The sequence below is a fragment of the Panulirus ornatus genome, chromosome 18 (assembly GCF_036320965.1).
Source record: "Panulirus ornatus isolate Po-2019 chromosome 18, ASM3632096v1, whole genome shotgun sequence".
Classification (NCBI taxonomy): domain Eukaryota; kingdom Metazoa; phylum Arthropoda; class Malacostraca; order Decapoda; family Palinuridae; genus Panulirus; species Panulirus ornatus.
In genome coordinates this window covers 51,975,167-51,997,404 of record NC_092241.1, presented here as the reverse complement: position 1 = coordinate 51,997,404, position 22,238 = coordinate 51,975,167, and the positions used below count along the sequence as shown (strand labels likewise).

The following is a 22,238-nucleotide window of genomic DNA, read 5'->3' as shown; positions in this document are numbered from 1 at the left end:
AATAAAAGCAAGGTTATTAGGTACAGTAGGGTTGAGGGTCAAGTCAATTGGGAGGTGAGTTTGAATGGAGAAAAACTGGAGGAAGTGAAGTGTTTTAGATATCTGGGAGTGGATCTGGCAGCGGATGGAACCATGGAAGCAGAAGTGGATCATAGGGTGGGGGAGGGGGCGAAAATTCTGGGAGCCTTGAAGAATGTGTGGAAGTCGAAAACATTATCTCGGAAAGCAAAAATGGGTATGTTTGAAGGAATAGTGGTTCCAACAATGTTGTATGGTTGCGAGGCGTGGACTATGGATAGAGTTGTGCGCAGGAGGATGGATGTGCTGGAAATGAGATGTTTGAGGACAATGTGTGGTGTGAGGTGGTTTGATCGAGCAAGTAACGTAAGGGTAAGAGAGATGTGTGGAAATAAAAAGAGCGTGGTTGAGAGAGCAGAAGAGGGTGTTTTGAAATGGTTTGGTCACGTGGAGAGAATGAGTGAGGAAAGATTGACCAAGAGGATATATGTGTCGGAGGTGGAGGGAACGAGGAGAAGAGGGAGACCAAATTGGAGGTGGAAAGATGGAGTGAAAAAGATTTTGTGTGATCGGGGCCTGAACATGCAGGAGGGTGAAAGGAGGGCAAGGAATAGAGTGAATTGGAGCGATGTGGTATACCGGGGTTGACGTGCTGTCAGTGGATTGAATCAAGGCATGTGAAGCGTCTGGGGTAAACCATGGAAAGCTGTGTAGGTGTGTATATTTGCGTGTGTGGACGTATGTATATGCATGTGTATGGGGGTGGGTTGGGCCATTTCTTTCGTCTGTTTCCTTGCGCTACCTCGCAAACGCGGGGGAAAAAAAAAAAAATATCAATGATGAAACTGACAACAGGTATTAATTGGTTTATTGTCTTTTAGGTGTTCCCCTGGGTGGCATCGGCTCTGGTACAATTGGTCGTGGTTTTCGTGGAGAATTTTGTCGATACCAGATGGTTCCAGGGATATACGAATACCAAACAGTCATGGCAAATCAATTCATTGTGACAATCAGAGACCCTAAGGGGAACACTCTTTACCAGAAAGTATTATCAACACACAGGTAATGAATAGAAGAGTTGTTCCTTCAACTGAGATATCTTGGTTATCATCAGTACATCACAAATGATTTTACTATGTATGGGTATATTTTATGAGTGTTCAAATGAAGGAAATGGCTACCATTCTTCTTTTCAGATTAGCGTTATACTGTACTAACAACTCTGTTGCTATTTACACTTTTGTACATTTGGGGTGAGTCCTGCCAGTGGTGAATGAGGCCCATACATCTAGCAGTGAGTCATGTGTAAATGTTAATTGTGATCATAGATCATTGATGTTTTTTTGGTCATACATGGTTTCTTTCACATGCATTTGTTTGCAAATGATTGCTGTACACCACTCTATATGACAGACAGTAATTTGTGTACAGTATCAGCAATGCTATTATGTTGAACTTGTCAGATGCATGCTGCAGCTAGCAGGTAATAAATGTTATGATGATTTTAGATATTTGATTCTTTTTTCTACGACACGCGATAAGGGGATAAGAGTGAGTGCTCAAATTACAGAGGTATAAGTTTGTTGAGTATTCCTGGTAAATTATATGGGAGGGTATTGATTGAGAGGGTGAAGGCATGTACAGAGCATCAGATTGGGGAAGAGCAGTGTGGTTTCAGAAGTGGTAGAGGATGTGTGGATCAGGTGTTTGCTTTGAAGAATGTATGTGAGAAATACTTAGAAAAGCAAATGGATTTGTATGTAGCATTTATGGATCTGGAGAAGGCATATGATAGAGTTGATAGAGATGCTCTGTGGAAGGTATTAAGAATATATGGTGTGGGAGGCAAGTTGTTAGAATCACTGTAAAGTTTTTATCGAGGATGTAAGGCATGTTTACGTGTAGGAAGAGAGGAAAGTAATTGGTTCTCAGTGAATGTATGTTTGCGGCAGGGGTGTGTGATGTCTCCATGGTTGTTTAATTTGTTTATGGATGGGGTTGTTAGGGAGGTGAATGCAAGAGTTTTGGAAAGAGGGGCAAGTATGAAGTCTGTTTTGGATGAGAGAGCTTGGTAAGTGAGTCAGTTGTTGTTCGCTGATGATACAGCGCTGGTGGCTGATTCATGTGAGAAACTGCAGAAGCTGGTGACTGAGTTTGGTAAAGTGTGTGAAAGAAGAAAGTTAAGAGTAAATGTGAATAAGAGCAAGGTTATTAGGTACAGTAGGGTTGAGGGTCAAGTCAATTGGGAGGTGAGTTTGAATGGAGAAAAACTGGAGGAAGTGAAGTGTTTTAGATATCTGGGAGTGGATCTGGCAGCGGATGGAACCATGTTAGCGTAAGTGAATCATATGGTGGGGGAGGGGGCGAAAATCCTGGGAGCCTTGAAGAATGTGTGGAAGTCGAGAACATTATCTCGGAAAGCAAAAATGGGTATGTTTGAAGGAATAGTGGTTCCAACAATGTTGTATGGTTGCGAGGCGTGGTCTATGGATAGAGTTGTTCGCAGGAGGGTGGATGTGCTGGAAATGAGATGTTTGAGGACAATATGTGGTGTGAGGTGGTTTGATCGAGTAAGTAATGTGAGGGTAAGAGAGATGTGTGGAAATAAAAAGAGCGTGGTTGAGAGAGCAGAAGAGGGTGTTTTGAAATGGTTTGGGCACATGGAGAGAATGAGTGAGGAAAGATTGACCAAGAGGATATATGTGTCGGAGGTGGAGGGAACGAGGAGAAGTGGGAGACCAAATTGGAGGTGGAAAGATGGAGTGAAAAAGATTTTGTGTGATCGGGGCCTGAACATGCAGGAGGGTGAAAGGAGGGCAAGGAATAGAGTGAATTGGATCGATGTGGTATACTGGGGTTGACGTGCTGTCAGTGGATTGAATCAGGGCATGTAAGGCGTCTGGGGTAAACCATGGAAAGTTGTGTGGGGCCTGGATGTGGAAAGGGAGCTGTGGTTTCGGGCATTATTGCATGACAGCTAGAGACTGAGTGTGAACGAATGGGGCCTTTGTTGTCTTTTCCTAGTGCTACCTCACACACATGAGTGGGGAGGGGGATGGTATTCCATGTGTGGCGAGGTGACGATGGGAATGAATAAAGGCAGACAGTGTGAATTGTGTGCATGGGTATATATGTATATGTCTGTGTGTGTATATATATGTGTACATTGAGATGTATAGGTATGTATATTTGCGTGTGTGGACGTGTATGTATATACATTGTGTATGGGGGTGGGTTGGGCCATTTCTTTCATCTGTTTCCTTGCGCTACCTCGCAAACGCGGGAGACAGCGACAAAGCAAAATAAATAAATAAATATTGATTCTTTTTTGTCGAAAATTTTTTCTTGCATGTATCAGTTCATAAATTATTGCCTTATAATATCATATATAAGATATAGTAAATCTTATACCACTATCTTTAATGCAAATTGTGTTTATTACCTGTCTAAATAATATTTGTGGTGTAATGGTAAGCAAACTCACTTTTTAATGATGATGCTGATTCAAAATTTACTCTTTAGTGTATATAATATCAGAGCCTTCATTCTCAAACAAATATGAAAAGAAACAATGCAAGACCAAAGACTTCATCGTAGATTATATTGTAAGCATTTATGCACTGCTGAGTACTATTTTCATACATTTTGGTAAAACAGTATAGAATATTTCTTCTTATCCATTTATATAAATCATGCTCGCCATCATATCAAATGAGTAGTAATTCCAGTATTTACTCTCATTCATATGTTCATTGCATGAGGCCATGAGATGTGTGTGAGCAAAAAAAATTATGGATATGAAGTACGAGGAGGATGCCCTTGCTGACTTGAATTGTGTGATGTGGCCAGATAATGTGAAAAAGGTTAGCATTTTTCAAAATCATAATATATGCCTATAGATAAAAATTAGACTTCTTATTAATGCTTATAAACCCAAAATAGATTTTTAGTGAATACATTGAGCTCGTGGCACATAATGCTTCCTATGTGCTCCATTGTAAGCAATTCTGGACAATCCATGTCATCCATATAGAAGTGTTAAACAAAGGTGATTACTTTGGGGTTGATTGCATTATTTACTGGATAATACTGAAAAGGACTTTGGTTTGATGCCTTAAATCTGCCTCATATAATTTACAAGATAATTGTTTTTAATAGTTTTTTATCCATTTGGAAAATTATTGTTATTAAAACTCCTGAAGGCTCATTATGTGTGTTTACTGGATCACATTTCTTAGACTTCCCTCTTCTTTGATATTAAAGCATATTATCATCATATCATAATCTACTTTTGGCTGGTTTCTTGGGTCTCTAATTTTGGTCTAGTCTCTTATTTGAAATTGTTAGAGTTAATGTCTTGTTCAGAAAGAAGAAAGCATGAGGGTTTGGTGATAAATGATTATCTATCTATCTGTATTTGATGCTTGTTCTAACTGGAACTCCCACAAGGGGGTGTCCATGGCAATAGAGTCTCCAGAACAAGCGAACTTCAGTGCTGCTTCTTAGCCATTTGTGCTTCTCCCTCAACAGGCTACTGGCAGATGGCAACTCTAGTGCAGTGTTTGCGTAGGCTCCTACCAAATGTTCCTACTGACTACTTTTATCTGATCTGTCTACCTAATGCACCTACCTAATGCTCTTGCCTAAATGTTCCTACCTACTACTTCTGTCTACTGCTCCTATCATTTTGCGAAAAGGCAGCGCTAGTGGAGAGTGCTCATTGCAGGAAAATCTAGAGTTACAAAGAATGAGCTGTATGAGTTAAGTGTTGTCAAGCGTTATATGTAACAAGGAGAAAATTGTATATTTGTGCCAACAGTCTACATGTAGGTGAGACCGAAAGGAAAGGCGGCTACTTGGGTCAGAGGAGTGCAACTTGACAACCACTAAAGTGCTGGCTGTCTGTGTAACTATCACTGACCCTCCTGATACCCAGGCAGGTAGTACTGGTAATATACCTCCCCGGTCGTTGACTGCGTACCAACTATGACCTACCTGGCTCTCATGCTGTAATTGACAGAATTTATTAGGAGCATATTTTGATTACCTATTCATGATTACCTACTTTTGCTGTACAGGGATGGAGTTTTACACTTGTTAGGGTCACATCTATTGAGCATTCTCTATCATGTGACTTCTGAAATATAAATTTGTGTAAGCTGTCTGCATTAACCATGTCTTCGGTCATTTTATTCCATTCATCCACTAGTTGTATACTATACTATAAAAGTACTTCCTTGCATGTGGTATGAGTAGATGGAATGAAGAAAGATATGAGCTGTGTATGAGAGATTTTGTATGGCAGGGAATGCAAAGGGAATGAAATGTAATACTTTGAAGTGGTTTGTACGTGTAGAAAGAAAGCAAGATATGGAGTTTAAAAGGAGACTATATGATAGTATGATTCACGGGGTAGGTGTGAGAGGAAGACCATCTGTGACATGGGGATATAGAGTGGAAGAGTACTGGAGGGAGAGAAATGGTGGAAGAATGCATGGAATGGTGTATTTTAGGGAGGTATGCAAATACATTGATAAATGGGGACTTTTGCGGTGGCCACCCCCTTGATGGGAGTTCCCAGAAGGAATGGTCACATTATTTATAGAAAAGTAATATGAACAGTATACTGAATATCTTATTCATGAAACTGAATGCTAGTCTGATATTTGCTTGCATACAGATAGTTTCCTTCACTATTCTCCTAAGAGGAGACTGCCAATGTGCTTTGTTTGCTTATGTTTTGTCATGAATTTTCTCTGCATTATTGAATATTGTTTAACTTATTGAAGTCAAGTAGTATATTTGGTTCAGTTGCTGGCATCAAGAATGTGGTCTTTGAAAATGACCTGTTAATGGGGTTAAAGCTATTAAGTGTTTGTGATTTTTGTTTTGTAAACCAATGGGTGGTAGGGTAGCTGTTCTACCTAGAGGATTGGATATCCCTTCCATTTCCTCTTGCTCTCCAAAATTGAAACCAGCAAAGGTGCCTGCAATCACTTGTTACAAGACATCTAGGTCATCTGGTCGAATGGAACAGGGAGAGGAAAGTAAGATGAAATTAAGCAAGTGAAAGTTTTTATTAATTTATTTCAGAAAGAATGGTTTGGTTAAGAGAAAAGAGGTAGTTAAAACTTTATGGAAGATGAAATCTGGCAAGGCAGTGGGTTTGGATGATATTGCAGCAGAATCTATTAAAAAAGGGGGGGTGACTGTGTTGTTGATTGATTGGTAAGGATATTCACTGTATATATGGACCATGGAGAAGTGGCTGAGGGTTGGTGAAATGCATGCATAGTGCCATTGTACAAAGGCAAAGGGGATAAAGGTGAGTGTTCAAACTACAGAGGCATAAGTTTGTTGAGTGTTCCTGGGAAATTATATGGGAGAGTATTGACTGAGAGGGTGAAGGTATGTCCAGAGCATCAGATTGGGGAGGAGTAGTGTGGTTTCAGAAGTGGTATAGGATGTGTGGATCAAGTGTTTGCTTTGAAGATTGTATGTGAGAAATAAGTAGAAAAACAAATGGATTTGTATGTAGCATTTATGGATCTGGAGAAGGCATATGATAGGGTTGATAGGGATGCTTTGCAGAAGGTCTTCAGAGTATATGGTGTGGGAGGTAAGTTGCTAGAAACAGTGAAAAGTTTTTACCAGGGATGTAAGGCATGTTCACGAGTAGGAAGAGAGGAGAGTGATTGATTCCCAGTGAATGTCAGTCTGCAGCAGGGGTGTGGGATGTCCCTATGGTTCTTTAATTTGTTTATGGATGGGGTGGTTAGGGAGGTAGATGCAAGAGTTTTGGAGAGAGGGGCAAGTATGCAGTCTGTTGGGGATGAGAGGGCTTGGGAAATGAGTCAGTTGTTGTTTGCCGATGATACAACTCTAGTGGCTGATTCGAGTGAGAAATTGCAGAAGCTGGCAACTGAGTTTGGAAAATTGTGTGAAAGGAGAAAGTTGAGAATAAATGTGAGTAAGAGCAAGGTTATTAGGTTCAGTAGGGTTAAGGGGCAAGTTAATTGGGATGTAAGTTTGAATGGAGAAAAATTGGAGAAAGTAGAGTGTTTTATATGTTTGGGAGTGGACTTAGCAGCAGATAGAACCATGGAAGCGGATGTGAGTCACAGGGTGGGGGAGGTGATGAAGGTTCTGGGAGCATTGAAGCATGTGTGGAAGGAGAGAACGTTATCTCGGAGAGCAAAGATGGGTACATTTGAATGAATAGTAGTTCCAACCATGTTATATGGTTGCGAGGCATGAACTATAGATAGGGTTGTACGGAGGAGGGTGGATGTGTTGGGAATGAAATGTTTGAGGACAATATGTGGTGTGAGGTGGTTTGATTAAGTAATGAAAGGTAAGAGAGATATGTGGAAGTAAAAAGAGTATGGTTGAGAGAGCAGAAGAGGGTGTGTTGAAATGGTTTGGACACATGGAGAGAATGAGTGAAGAAAAATTGACAAAGAGGATATATGTGTGTCAGAAGTGGAGGGAACAAAGGGAAGTGGGAGACCAAATTGGAGGTAGAAGGATGGAGTGAAAAAGATTTTGAGTGATTTGGGCCTGAACATACAGGAGGGTGAGCGGAATGCAAGGAATAGAATGAATTGGAACGATGTAGTATACTGCAGGTCGACGAACTGTCAAGGACTGAACTGGGGCATATGAAATATCTGGGGTAAACCAATGAAAGGTCTGTGGGGCCTGGATGTGGATAGAGAACTGTGGTTTCAATGCATTACGCATGATAACTAGAGACTGAGTGTGAATGAATGTGGCATTTTTTGTCTGTTTTCCTGGTGCTACCTTGCTTAAGGAGGGGATAGTGATGCTGTTTCCTGTGGGGCGGGGTGGAGCCGGGAATGGATAAAGGCAAGAAAGTTTGAGTATGCGCATGTGTCTATGTTTGTGTATGTGTATGTATATGTATGTATATGTGTATATGTATATTTATATATATGTGCATGTATGGGTGTTTATGTGTATATATGTGTATGTGAGTGGATGGACCATTCTTCGTCTGTTTCCTGGCACTACCTCACTGACATGGGAAACAGTGATTAAGTATTTTATTATTATTTATTGTACTTAATCGCTGTCTCCCGCATTTAGCAAGGTAGTGCAAGGAAACACAAAAGAATGGCTCATCCACTTATATACACATATATATTCAAATGACCATATACGCACATGTTCATGCATATACATATCAATATATTCATACATGAAGTATAATAATACAAAAAAATGACAATTTCTTGGTTTTAAGAAGGTTGATTCAGACAGGAACAGAAGAAATTACCAAAAAAGGCTTGGCTTTGTCATCACTGGATCAGGCTGGAATGTGTGAATGTGTGTCACTGTAACCAGGATAGAAAAGATAGATGCAGTAGGTGCTATACTTGATGTTCTGGATGTTCTAGCTTTTAGTGACATGAAGGGGGAGAGGGCAGAATCTGTTGGGAATGCTCTGGAGTTAAAGTCCAAGGTAAGTGAGATGACAAGAGCAATAGAAGAGATAGCACATCCAGTGAAGAATGAGCTATAGGACTGTGTTGAAGAGTGGAGTCGTGACCTCAAGAAAGATATGGGTTAGAATAGAAGTATGTAGACTATGAGGGATTTGTGATTGTTAGTGGTTATGCAATTTGTATTGAGAGGATTGAAGTAGAAAGGATTGATTTTTGGGAGACCTGAATGAATCCTTTGGCAGTTCTAATGCAGGGAATTAAATCTTATCGCTAGGAATCGGAATGTGAGAGAGGGTAGTGTTGCACACAATGATAATGTTTGTAGTTATATGCTGAAAGAGGAATGGGGATCAGGAATTATTAATTTAGAGAAAGGTGTATGACTTGGATGGATGAGGTTGGGGGCCTTAGGCATTATCATCCTATGTGCTAACTGACAGGAGTGGGAAAGAGATGTTGTTGGATGTGAACGTGCTATTAGAGGTGGAAGATGGAGGTCAGCGTGAGAATTTGTGGTGGATTTTTAAAAGAGGAAATGATGTTTGTGTGAATGTATTAAAGTGAGCAGGACTGGAAAAGAGGCCTGTGTACTGAGATTCCAAAAGCAATTGATTGGAGAATAACATGGATATAGAGTACATGAAACAAGGGAAGTTGAAGTAGAATGGAAGATAGTTAGGGAAGTGGTGCATAACACTTAGATAGCTGTCCATGTCAGTTAATTTGTTGTTATATACATGTGTTAATTCATCCTGCCTCTGTTTGGCTGACTTATTGTACAGTTAGTAGTCTAAAGAGTGCTTTTTCATCACTAGAAAGACATTAGAAAAAATTCAGTTTTCCTCACAACCATTACAACCATCATTGAGTCTTGTGTTAGGCTTTCTGTACGTGGAGACAAGAGGCAACCCTTTTGAAAATTAATTTGTAAACTGTTGGGTGACCTATATGATGAGAAAAAATGTAATGTATCAGATTAAAAGGAAATTGGAGAATAATATGAAGCATTAGAAATAAATGAATTAGTTATTTCACTGGACTTACAGATAAAGGGTGTGTGGATCAGGTGCTTGTTTAGAGGAAATTGTATCAGAAATACTTGGAGAAAGAATGAATTGCATGCCATATTTATGGACATGAAAAGTGCATGACAGGGTTGACAGGGAGTCCTTTTGAAAAGTGCTATGAATATTTAGGATAAATGGAAAATTTCTAGACGCATGAAGCAAGTTTTACTGAGATAGTAAGATATATATGTAAGTATGAAGGGAAGAGGGTAAGTGCTTCCAGGTGAAGTTAGGTCTGAATTATGTATTTGTTGTGTCTCCTTGGTTGTCAAGGCTGTTTACATGGAGGCTGTTTCTCCCTGATCCACTCCATTAAATTGGGGTAAAATATTTAGGGAAAATGCTCCTTTAATTGGCATATATTCATATCTGGCATTACCCTGCCTAAGCAGATGGTAGATGGTAAAACTATTTCCTCTATAGGAGCAAGTTGATTGAGGAATTCAAACACATGCAGGAAATATGTTTTGGCAGTTTTCATTCTAAGTGAGACTAAGCACACATTACTTAACCTGGATGGTTTTTCTTCAGTACAATCATCTAGGGAACTGCTTAACTTGATGCCTTTTTATATTCTTTCAGTAAATCCAAAAAGGGTCTACGGTCATGGGACTGGGGCTTCAGTGGTGCAGATGGCCTCTACTGTGGTCTTTATCCCCGGTCATGGACAGTCTATAATATTAAAGAACAGGGTATCAGATTGATATGCCGGCAGATTTCACCTGTTATACCTCACAATTATAAGGTCAGCAATAGATGCCATATATGCTTATCACTTTATTGTTGGTTTCTGGTTTTCCCACTTTTTTCATCAAATTAACGTTCTGCATTTCTTGGTGAACTGATCATTTACCAGGCACCTCCATTTAACCATATCTTTATGACTTTAAGTACCTTACTGCATCTACTGTAGATGATTTATTCATTATTGTTTTCACATACTATATGAAGTATCTTAGACATCACACTGTATAGCAATATGACATCTATAATCTTCTCTAGATACCACTTTTTTTTAGAATCTACCCTCAGCAGAGGAGTCTCATTTGTGGTCATCATCTGACCTTTTATACTGCATACATCACACCGATGATGAGATTTTCATCCATATCATACATTAAGATTTTTTACAGACAATTTTTTTTGTAGAGCAAGAAACCTAATTCCTAAACTTTTTCAAATACTGTGCAATCAGCAAAAAATCAGCTCCACTCAGGGTCAGATACATTTTGAAATGAACTCAACTAATCTGCTGCTTCAGTTTGGTTTGTGCTGACTGAGAATTAATGTGGCCATTTTTGCCTGTTTTCCTGGCATTACTTTGCGAAAGTGGGGTTAGCAATGTTATTTTCCTATGGGGGTGAGTTAGTGACACGAATGGATGAAGGTAAGCAAGTATGAATATGTACATGTGTATATATGTATATGTCTGTGTATGTTAACCCATATAAGGAATTTTATGAATTATGAACAAAACTTTTAATATTGTGAAATAAGTAATATACTTTAAGCAGAACAGGCATCTGATACCTGAAATGCATAGATGTGATTCCAAAATTTACTTTTTATGTTTATCACTTGAATAGATATCCTTTCCTTATTCTGCTTTTTTGTAATGTTAGCCGAGACAGCTTGGGCTGCTGAAGCCCTAATCAAGGCCATCTCATTAACGATATCACTTCCCACCTTGCCCCCTTCTTCGACATTCTCATTTGTTCCCTTGTCTGTTGTACATTATTTATCTCCTAAAATATATTCTATTTTCCCTAAAGGGTAATGATATTCTCTCACCCCAACTCTCATTTGCCCTCTATTTCAATCCTTGCACCTTCCTTTTGACCTCCAGCCACTTTTTGTTATACATCCCAGTAATTTGCACTCCTTCCTTGTAAGTACTGTCCAAATGCCTCTCTTTTCTCTTTCACTAGCAGCATCATTTCTTTATCCCACCATTCAATACCCTTTCTAATCTGCCCACCTCCCACCTTTCTTATGCCACATGCTTCTCTTGCACATGCCATCACTGCTTCCCATTCCTCACCCATTCCCCCACTTCATTTGCTTTCACCTTTTGCCATTCTACATTCAATCTCTCCTGGTATTTCTTCACACATGTCTCCTTTCCAAGGTCACTTATTCTCACAACTCTCTTCTCCCCAACATTCTATTTTTTGAAAATCTCTCCAAATCTTTACCCTCGCCTCCACAAGATAGTGATCAGACATCCCACCAGCTGCCCCTATCAGTAATATGTAATCTGATATTGCTCTCTGACCATCTCTCCTACTCACATACATATACTTGTGTATTTTTTTTTTTTTTTTTTTTGCTTTGTCGCTGTCTCCCGCGTTCGCGAGGTAGCGCAAGGAAACAGACGAAAGAAATGGCCCAACCCACCCCCATACACATGAATATACATACGTCCACACACGCAAATATACATACCTACACAGCTTTCCATGGTTTACCCCAGACGCTTCACATGCCTTGATTCAATCCACTGACAGCACGTTAACCCCGGTATACCACATCGCTCCAATTCACTCTATTCCTTGCCCTCCTTTCACCCTCCTGCATGTTCAGGCCCCGATCACACAAAATCTTTTTCACTCCATCTTTCCACCTCCAATTTGGTCTCCCTCTTCTCCTCGTTCCCTCCACCTCCGACACATATATCCTCTTGGTCAATCTTTCCTCAGTCATTCTCTCCATGTGCCCAAACCATTTCAAAACACCCTCTTCTGCTCTCTCAACCACGCTCTTTTTATTTCCACACATCTCTCTTACCCTTACGTTACTTACTCGATCAAACCACCTCACACCACACATTGTCCTCAAACATCTCATTTCTAGCACATCCATCCTCCTGCGCACAACTCTATCCATAGCCCACGCCTCGCAACCATACAACATTGTTGGAACCACTATTCCTTCAAACATACCCATTTTTGCTTTCCGAGATAATGTTCTCGACTTCCACACATTCTTCAAGGCTCCCAGAATTTTCGCCCCCTCCCCCACCCTGTGATCCACTTCCGCTTCCATGGTTCCATCCGCTGCCAGATCCACTCCCAGATATCTAAAACACTTCACTTCCTCCAGTTTTTCTCCATTCAAACTCACCTCCCAATTGACTTGACCCTCAACCCTACTGTACCTAATAACCTTGCTCTTATTCACATTTACTCTTAACTTTCTTCTTTCACACACTTTACCAAACTCAGTCACCAGCTTCTGCAGTTTCTCACATGAATCAGCCACCAGCGCTGTATCATCAGCGAACAACAACTGACTCACTTCCCAAGCTCTCTCATCCCCAACAGACTTCATACTTGCCCCTCTTTCCAAAACTCTTGCATTCACCTCCCTAACAACCCCATCCATAAACAAATTAAACAACCATGGAGACATCACACACCACTGCCGCAAACCTACATTCACTGAGAACCAATCACTTTCCTCTCTTCCTACACGTACACATGCCTTACATCCTCGATAAAAACTTTTCACTGCTTCTAACAACTTGCCTCCCACACCATATATTCTTAATACCTTCCACAGAGCATCTCTATCAACTCTATCATATGCCTTCTCCAGATCCATAAATGCTACATACAAATCCATTTGCTTTTCTAAGTATTTCTCACATACATTCTTCAAAGCAAACACCTGATCCACACATCCTCTACCACTTCTGAAACCACACTGCTCTTCCCCAATACTTGTGTATATCTTTCTTTTTAAACCCAGTATTTTCAGTCACCAGTGTTTTTTCAGCATACAAATCCACAAGCTTTTCAACATTTCTATTCACAACACTGAATACCTGGTGTACATCAATTATACCCTCAACTGCCCCACTACTCCCCTTCACAATCAGATTACCCATCACTAATACCCAGTCTTGTGCACCAAAACTGCTGACGCACGCACTCAGCTGTTCCCAAAACACTTGTCTCTCATGATCCTTCTTATGACCAGGTACATAAGCACCAATAATTACCCATCTCTCACTATCCACTTTAAGTTGTATGCACATCAGTCTAAAATTTATTTTCTTACACTCTTTCTCACACCCCCACAACTCCTGCTTCAGGAATAGTGCTACTCCTTCCTTAGCTCTTGTCCTCTTACTATTCCCTGACTTTACTCCCAGGATGTTTCCAAACGTTCTTCTCCTTTACCTTTGAGCTTCTTTTCACCCAGATTCAGAACATCCACGTTTCTTACACATTCAGGCACCCCAGTCTGAACCTTTGAAAAGGATGAGCACTCACTGCTTGACTCCTTCTGTTTCATCTTTTAGAAATTGAGCCAGGTACCCATTTTATCTACCAACACTTAAGGATGGATGAAAAGCTGGGTTGACTTTCAGCCAACTGCTGCAACCAGGACTCGAACCTATGCGCTCTACCCTGGGCAGCCCGTAAGTGCATCACAGTCTGGAACGCTAATGCCAAAGAGGAATTAGATTGCTATGATTGGAAACACACACGATCCAACTCAGTAGTGAATAATGAATCAGATTTAACATACACATTCGACATGCTTGATAAGAAAACATAGACACTTAGGTGATGAATTGAAGGTCAAAATGTTGTTTGTCATTGTTCTCAAGTGATACTTTTTCCTTTGAAATGCTGATATGATAATTGAAATTGTCCTTGTTATTTTCTATCGGGATAGTGTCATCACAACATGGAAACTTTCTTAGCAACATGCACATCAGTCATTAGTTTAGAATTAAGTCCAAAGCAATGATGTGTCACAACACATTGGTGTATCGAAGCACATTGTAGCCTTATGGATTCAGCACTATCCACAATCAACCTCAGAGTGGCTGCCCTCCCTGCACAAGATGTGAGCAAGATTGCAAGATTGTAGCTGCAATCACAATTGTTCCTTTTACAACAGCCACCAACATCAGGAACCAGCAGGGAATTTGTTGCATGCTCCAAACCATCTGATAAAGCTGCATACCAATGACTTTCATAGCCATGTACCAGCAAGGAAATCCCAGTTGAATGAAAGGCAAATAGAAAAGTGAATGGAGTATGCTCTAGAATATTTGGACAAACCAGGACACTTTTAGTGAAATACAATTTTCTTTGATGTGAAGATGTTTGGCATAGACAAGGAAAGATAATTCAAGTTTGGTGGCAAAATGATACAAGGTAAAGTAGTTCACAACTTTTATCCCTCCCTATCTCACTCCCAGGTTTTACTGTGCAAGTTAATGCCATTTCAAGGAATGATTTTCGTAATCTTTTTTCATTTAAATCTGTTGATCATATCATGGGGACTATCAGATGTGGCAGAATAAGTGTTTGTTCGATAGCTGGTAGATATCAGATCTGGTCAATTTTCAGGAGAGTGTATGTCATTGTTTTAGATGAGGTGCCTCTACCATCTATGAGAGCAATGTTTTTACCTGAAGGAATGCCCTTCTACTTAGTTCAACACAACAACCATGTCCACATATCGTGGATTGCTGAAAATTGGTTCCTGCAACATTCTGAAATTACAGTGGTGCTATATTCTCCTAAATCCCCAAAACTGAACCCAGTAGAAAACATTTGGGCAGCCTTGGTAATCAGATTCACCAAAATTACCCCAACAACAACTGCCATAGCTGGGAGGAACTCATCACTAGGTTAATGTTGGCATGGAAGGCCTTAGAAGCCTGGCATGATGTACCCCAATTAAGGAGCTGGTTGCCATGCCTCAGAGGTTGAATGACATCATTGACACTGGGAGTACATTAGAATAAAATCAGCAACTGAGCATTGCCTCACTTCCCCATAAGTCATGATATAAATCTTGAAAATAACTCAAATATAAAACAATAAGGATTAATTGAAGATCTTAAATTACATGGCACTGGAGGGAGAGAAATGGTGGAAGAATGCATAGAATGATGTATGTAAGTGAGGCATGTACGGACAGGGATAAATGGAGAAAGGTTATTTTATTTTATTTTTTTTATTATACTTTGTCGCTGTCTCCTGTGTTAGCAAGGTAGTGCAAGGAAACAGACAAAAGAATGGCCCAACCCACCCACATACACATTTATATACATACACGTCCACACACGCACATATACATACCTATACATTTCAGTGTATGCATATATATACATACACAGATATATGCATATATACACATGTACATAATTCATACTTGTTGCCTTTATTCATTCCCGTCGCCACCACGCCACACATGAAATGACAACCCCCCTCCCCTCGCAGATGCTCGAGGTAATGCTAGAAAACAACAACAAAGGCCACATTCGTTCACACTCAGTCTCTAGCTGTCATGTATAATGCACCGAAACCACAGTTCCCTTTCCACATACAGGCCCCACAAAACTTTCCATGGTTTACCCCAGACACTTCACATGCCCTGGTTCAATCCATTGACAGCACGTCGACCCTGGTATACCACATCGTTCCAGTTCTTTCTATTCCTTGCACGCCTTTCACCCTCCTGCATGTTCAAGCCCCGATCGCTCAAAATCTTTTTCACTCCATCCTTCCACCTCCAATTTGGTCTCCCACTTCTCGTTCCCTCCACCTCTGACACATATATCCTCTTTGTCAATCTTTCCTCACTCATTCTTTCCATTTGACTAAACCATTTCAATACACCCTATTCTGCTCTCTCAACCACACTCTTTTTATTACCACACATCTCTCTTACCCTTTCATTACTTACTCGAGCAAACCACCTCACACCACATATTGTCCTCAAACATCTCATTTCCAACATCCACCCTCTCCACACAACCCTATCTATAGCCCACGCCTCGCAACCATATAACATTGTTGGAACCACTTTTCCTTCAAACATACCCATTTTTTGCTTTCCGAGATAATGTTCTCGCCTTCCACACATTCTTCAATGCTCCCAGAACCTTTGCCCCCTCCCCCACCCTGTGACTCACTTCCACTTCCATGGTTCCATCTGCTGCCAAATCCACTCCCAGATATCTAAAACACTGCACTTCCTCTAGTTTTTCTCCATTCAAATTTAGCTCCCAATTGACTTGTCCCTCAACCCTACTGTACCTAATAACCTTGTTCTTATTCACATTTACTCTCAGCTCTTCTTTTTTCACACACTTTACCAAACTCAGTCACCAGCTTCTGCAATTTCTCACCCGAATCAGCCACCAGCGCTGTATCCTCAGTGAACAACAACTGACTCACTTCCCAAGCCCTCTCATCCACAACAGACTGCATACTTGCCCCTCTCTCCAAAACTCTTTTGCATTTACTTCCCTGACTACCCCATCCATAAACAAATTATACAACCATGGAGACATCACGCACCCCTGCCGCAAACCGACATTCACTGGGAACCAATCACTTTCCTCTCTTCCTACTTGTACACATGCCTTACATCCTCGATAAAAACTTTTCACTGCTTCTAGCAACTTGCCTCCCACACCATATACTCTTAATACCTTCCACAGAGCATCTATATCAACCCTATCATATTCCTTCTTCAGATCTATAAATGCTACATACAAATCCATTTGTTTTTCTAAGTATTTCTCACTTACATTCTTCAAAGCAAACACCTGATCCACACATCCTTTACCACTTCTGAAACCACACTGCTCTTCCCCAATCCGATGCTCTGTACATGCCTTCACCCTCTCAATCAATACTCTCCCATATAATTTCCCAGGAATACTCAACAAACTTATACCTCTGTAATTTGAACGCTCACCTTTATCCCCTTTGCCTTTGTACAATGGCACTATGCATGCATTCTGCCAATCCTCAGGCACATCACCATGAGCCATACATACATTGAATATCCTCACCAACCAGTCAACAACACAGTCACCCCCTTTTTTAATAAATTCCACTGCAGTACCATCCAAGCCTGCTGCCTTGCTGGCTTTCATCTTCCTCATAGTTTTCACTACCTCTTCTCTGTTTACCAAACCATTCTCCCTGACCCTCTCATTTCGCACACCACCTCGACAAAAACTCCCTTCAAAATACTTACTCCATTCCTTTCTCACATCACCACTACTTGTTATTACCTCCCCATTAGCCCCCTTCACTGATGTTCCTATTTGTTCTCTTGTCTTACGCACTTTATTTACCTCCTTCCAAAACATCTTTGTATCCTCCCTAAAATCTAGTGGTACTCTTTCGCCCCAACTCTCATTTGCCCTCTTTTTCACCTCTTGCCCCTTTCTCTTGACCTGCCTCTTTCTTTTATACATCTCCCAGTCATTTGCACTATTTCCCTGCAGAAATCATCCAGATGCCTCTCTCTTCTCTTTTACTCATAATCATACTTCTTCATTCCACCACTCATTATCCTTTCTAATCTGCCCACCTCCCACGCTTCTCATGCCACTAGCATCTTTTGCGCAAGCCATCACTGCTTCCCTAAATACATCCCATTCCTCCCCACTCCTCTTACATCCTTTGTTCTCACCGTTTTCCATTCTGCTCTCAGTCTCTCCTGGTACTTCCTCATGCAAGTCTTCTTTCCAAGCTCACTTACTCTCACCACTCTCTTCACCCCAACATTCTCTCTTCTTTTCTGAAAACCTCTACAAATCTTCAACCTTACCTCCACAAGATAATGATCAGACATCCCTCCAGTTGCACCTCTCAGCACATTAACATCCAAAAGTTTATCTTTCACGTGCCTATCAATTAACACATAATCCAATAACGCTTTCTGGTCATCTCTCCTACTTACATACGTATACCTATGTATATCTCTCTTTTTGAACCAGGTATTCCCAATAACCAGTCCTTTTTCAGCACACAGATCTACAAGCTCTTCACCATTTCCCTTTACAACGCTGAACACCCCATGTATACCAATTATTCCCTCATCTGCCACATTACTCACCTTTGCATGCAAATCACCCATCACTATAACCCGGTCTCGTGCATCAAAACTACTAACACACTCACTCTGCTGCTCCCAAAACACTTGCCTCTCATGATCTTTCTTCTCATGCCCAGGTGCATAGGCACCAATAATCAACCATCTCTCTCCATCCACTTTCAGTTTTATCCATATCAATCCAGAGTTTACTTTCTTACATTCTATCACATACTCCCACAACTCCTGTTTCAGGAGTAGTGCTACTCCTTCCCTTGCTCTTGTCCTCTCATCAACCCCTGACTTTACTTTCAAAACATTTTCAAACCACTCTTCCCCTTTACCCTTGAGCTTCGTTTCACTCAGAGCCAAGACATCTAGGTTCCTTTCCTCAAACATACTACCTATTTCCTTTTTTCTCATCTTGGTTACATCCACACACATTTAGACACCCCAATCTGAGCCTTCGAGGAGGATGAGCACTCCCCATGTGACTTCTGTTTCCCCTTTTAGAAAGTTAAAGTACAAGGAGGGGAGGGTTTCTACCCCCCCCCCCCTCCATCCCCTTTAGTCACCTTCCATGAAACATGGGGAATGCATGGGAAGTATTCTTTCTCCCCTATCCCCTATCCCCAGGGATATGTGGCTCAAATACATTTGATCATCTCAGAACAGTTATTACTTATGATACATTTTCCTATTCATTTTCAGATGGTATGAGCAGCAGGTTTGGATGGTATTGCAGTGGAATTTATTAAAAAAGGGGGTGACTGTATTGTTGACTGGTTGGTAAGGTTATTTAATGTATGTATGACTCATGGTGAGGTGCCTGAGGATTGGCGGAATGCTTGCATAGTGCCATTGTACAAAGGCAAAGGGGATAAGAGTGAGTGCTCAAATTACAGAGGTATAAGTTTGTTGAGTATTCCTGGTAAATTATATGGGAGGTTATTGATTGAGAGGGTGAAGGCATATACAGAGCATCAGATTGGGGAAGAGCAGTGTGGTTTCAGAAGTGGTAGAGGATGTGTGGATCAGGTGTTTGCTTTGAAGAATGTATGTGAGAAATACTTAGAAAAGCAAATGGATTTGTATGTAGCATTTATGGATCTGGAGAAGGCATATGATAGAGTTGATAGAGATGCTCTGTGGAAGGTATTAAGAATATATGGTGTGGGAGGCAAGTTGTTAGAAGCAGTGAAAAGTTTTTATCGAGGATGTAAGGCATGTGTACGTGTAGGAAGAGAGGAAAGTGATTGGTTCTCAGTGAATGTAGGTTTGCGGCAGGGGTGTGTGATGTCTCCATGGTTGTTTAATTTGTTTATGGATGGGGTTGTTAGGGAGGTAAATGCAAGAGTTTTGGAAAGAGGGGCAAGTATGAAGTCTGTTGGGGATGAGAGAGCTTGGGAAGTGAGTCAGTTGTTGTTCGCTGATGATACAGCGCTGGTGGCGGATTCATGTGAGAAACTGCAGAAGCTGGTGACGGAGTTTGGTAAAGTGTGTGGAAGAAGAAAGTTAAGAGTAAATGTCAATAAGAGCAAGGTTATTAGGTACAGTAGGGTTGAGGGTCAAGTCAATTGGGAGGTGAGTTTGAATGGTGAGAGGCTGGAGGAAGTGAAGTGTTTTAGATATCTGGGAGTGGATCTGTCAGCGGATGGAACCATGGAAGCGGAAGTGGATCATAGGGTGGGGGAGGGGGCGAAAATTTTGGGAGCCTTGAAAAATGTGTGGAAGTCGAGAACATTATCCCGGAAAGCAAAAATGGGTATGTTTGAAGGAATAGTGGTTCCAACAATGTTGTATGGTTGCGAGGCGTGGGCTATGGATAGAGTTGTGCGCAGGAGGATGGATGTGCTGGAAATGAGATGTTTGAGGACAATGTGTGGTGTGAGGTGGTTTGATCGAGTAAGTAACGTAAGGGTAAGAGGGATGTGTGGAAATAAAAAGAGCGTGGTTGAGAGAGCAGAAGAGGGTGTTTTGAAGTGGTTTGGGCACATGGAGAGAATGAGTGAGGAAAGATTGACCAAGAGGATATATGTGTCGGAGGTGGAGGGAACGAGGAGAAGAGGGAGACCAAATTGGAGGTGGAAAGATGGAGTGAAAAGGATTTTGTGTGATCGGGGCCTGAACATGCAGGAGGGTGAAAGGAGGGCAAGGAATAGAGTGAATTGGAGCGATGTGGTATATAGGGGTTGACGTGCTGTCAGTGGATTGAATCAAGGCATGTGAAGCGTCTGGGGTAAACCATGGAAAGCTGTGTAGGTATGTATATTGCGTGTGTGGACGTGTGTATGTACATGTGTATGGGGGGGGTTGGGCCATTTCTTTCGTCTGTTTCCTTGCGCTACCTCGCAAACGCGGGAGACAGCGACAAAGTATAAAAAAAAAAAAAAAAAAAAAAAAAATGAGCATTAGTTAGAAACATTACGTAGTAGGTAGGAGCATTAGGTAAAAGTGGCCGGTAGGAACTTCTGCAAACTGCACTTGAGTTGTTCTCTGCCAGTGGCCTGTTAATGGTGAGGCACTAAAGGCTAAGTAGTGGCTCTAGAGTTTACTAGCTCTGGAGACTATTGCCTTGGCCACCCCCTTGAAGGAGTTCCAGTTGGAGCAGGCATCAGATATGTAGATAGATAGGTATGAGCTGTAAATAATCACAAAATATAGTTTTAAGTGCCGTACATTTAAGAAAGATCAAGAGAGGCAAGTGTTTTGGGAGCAGCTGAATGAGTGTGTTAGTGGTTTTGATGCACGAGACCGGGTTATAGTGATGGGTGATTTGAATGCAAAGGTGAGTAATGTGGCAGTTGAGGGAATAATTGGTATACATGGGGTGTTCAGTGTTGTAAATGGAAATGGTGAAGAGCTTGTAGATTTATGTGCTGAAAAAGGACTGATGATTGGGAATACCTGGTTTAAAAAGTGAGATATACATAAGTATACTTATGTAAGTAGGAGAGATGGCCAGAGAGCGTTATTGGATTACTTGTTAATTGACAGGCGTGCGAAAGAGAGACTTTTGGATGTTAATGTGCTGAGAGGTGCAACTGGAGGGATGTCTGATCATTATCTTGTGGAGGCTAAGATGAAGATTTGTATGGGTTTTCAGAAAAGAAGAGTGAATGTTGGGGTGAAGAGGGTGGTGAGAGTAAGTGAGCTTGAGAAGGAGACCTGTGTGAGGAAGGACCAGGAGAGACTGAGTACAGAATGGAAAAAAGTGAGAACAATGGAAGTAAGGGGAGTGGGGGAGGAATGGGATGTATTTAGGGAATCAGTGATGGATTGCGCAAAAGATGCTTGTAGCATGAGAATCGTGGGAGGTGGGTTGATTAGAAAGGGTAGTGAGTGGTGGGATGAAGAAGTAAGAGTATTAGTGAAAGAGAAGAGAGAGGCATTTGGACGATTTTTGCAGGGAAAAAATGCAATTGAGTGGGAGATGTATAAAAGAAAGAGACAGGAGGTCAAGAGAAAGGTGCAAGAGGTGAAAAAAGGGCAAATGAGAGTTGGGGTGAGAGAGTATCATTAAATTTTAGGGAGAATAAAAAGATGTTCTGGAAGGAGGTAAATAAAGTGCGTAAGACAAGGGAGCAAATGGGAACTTCAGTGAAGGGCGCAAATGGGGAGGTGATAACAAGTAGTGGTGATGTGAGAAGGAGATGGAGTGAGTATTTTGAAGGTTTGTTGAATGTGTTTGATGATAGAGTGGCAGATATAGGGTGTTTTGGTCGAGGTGGTGTGCAAAGTGAGAGGGTTAGGGAAAATGATTTGGTAAACTGAGAAGAGGTAGTGAAAGCTTTGCGGAAGATGAAAGCCGGCAAGGCAGCAG

At 41.1% G+C, this 22,238-nt stretch overlaps 1 protein-coding gene across 2 annotated transcripts in view; it reads left to right on the top strand.

The window, feature by feature from the left end:
- The window catches only part of LOC139755091 (non-lysosomal glucosylceramidase), a 135,126-nt gene that overhangs the window by 20,004 nt on the left and 92,884 nt on the right, over nucleotides 1-22,238 (top strand). For both annotated transcript variants that reach the window (XM_071673206.1, XM_071673207.1), the window contains 2 exons: nucleotides 900-1,080; nucleotides 10,136-10,298. In XM_071673206.1, coding sequence (XP_071529307.1) covers nucleotides 900-1,080; nucleotides 10,136-10,298 — 344 coding nt within the window. The remainder of the gene's footprint in view (nucleotides 1-899; nucleotides 1,081-10,135; nucleotides 10,299-22,238) is intronic.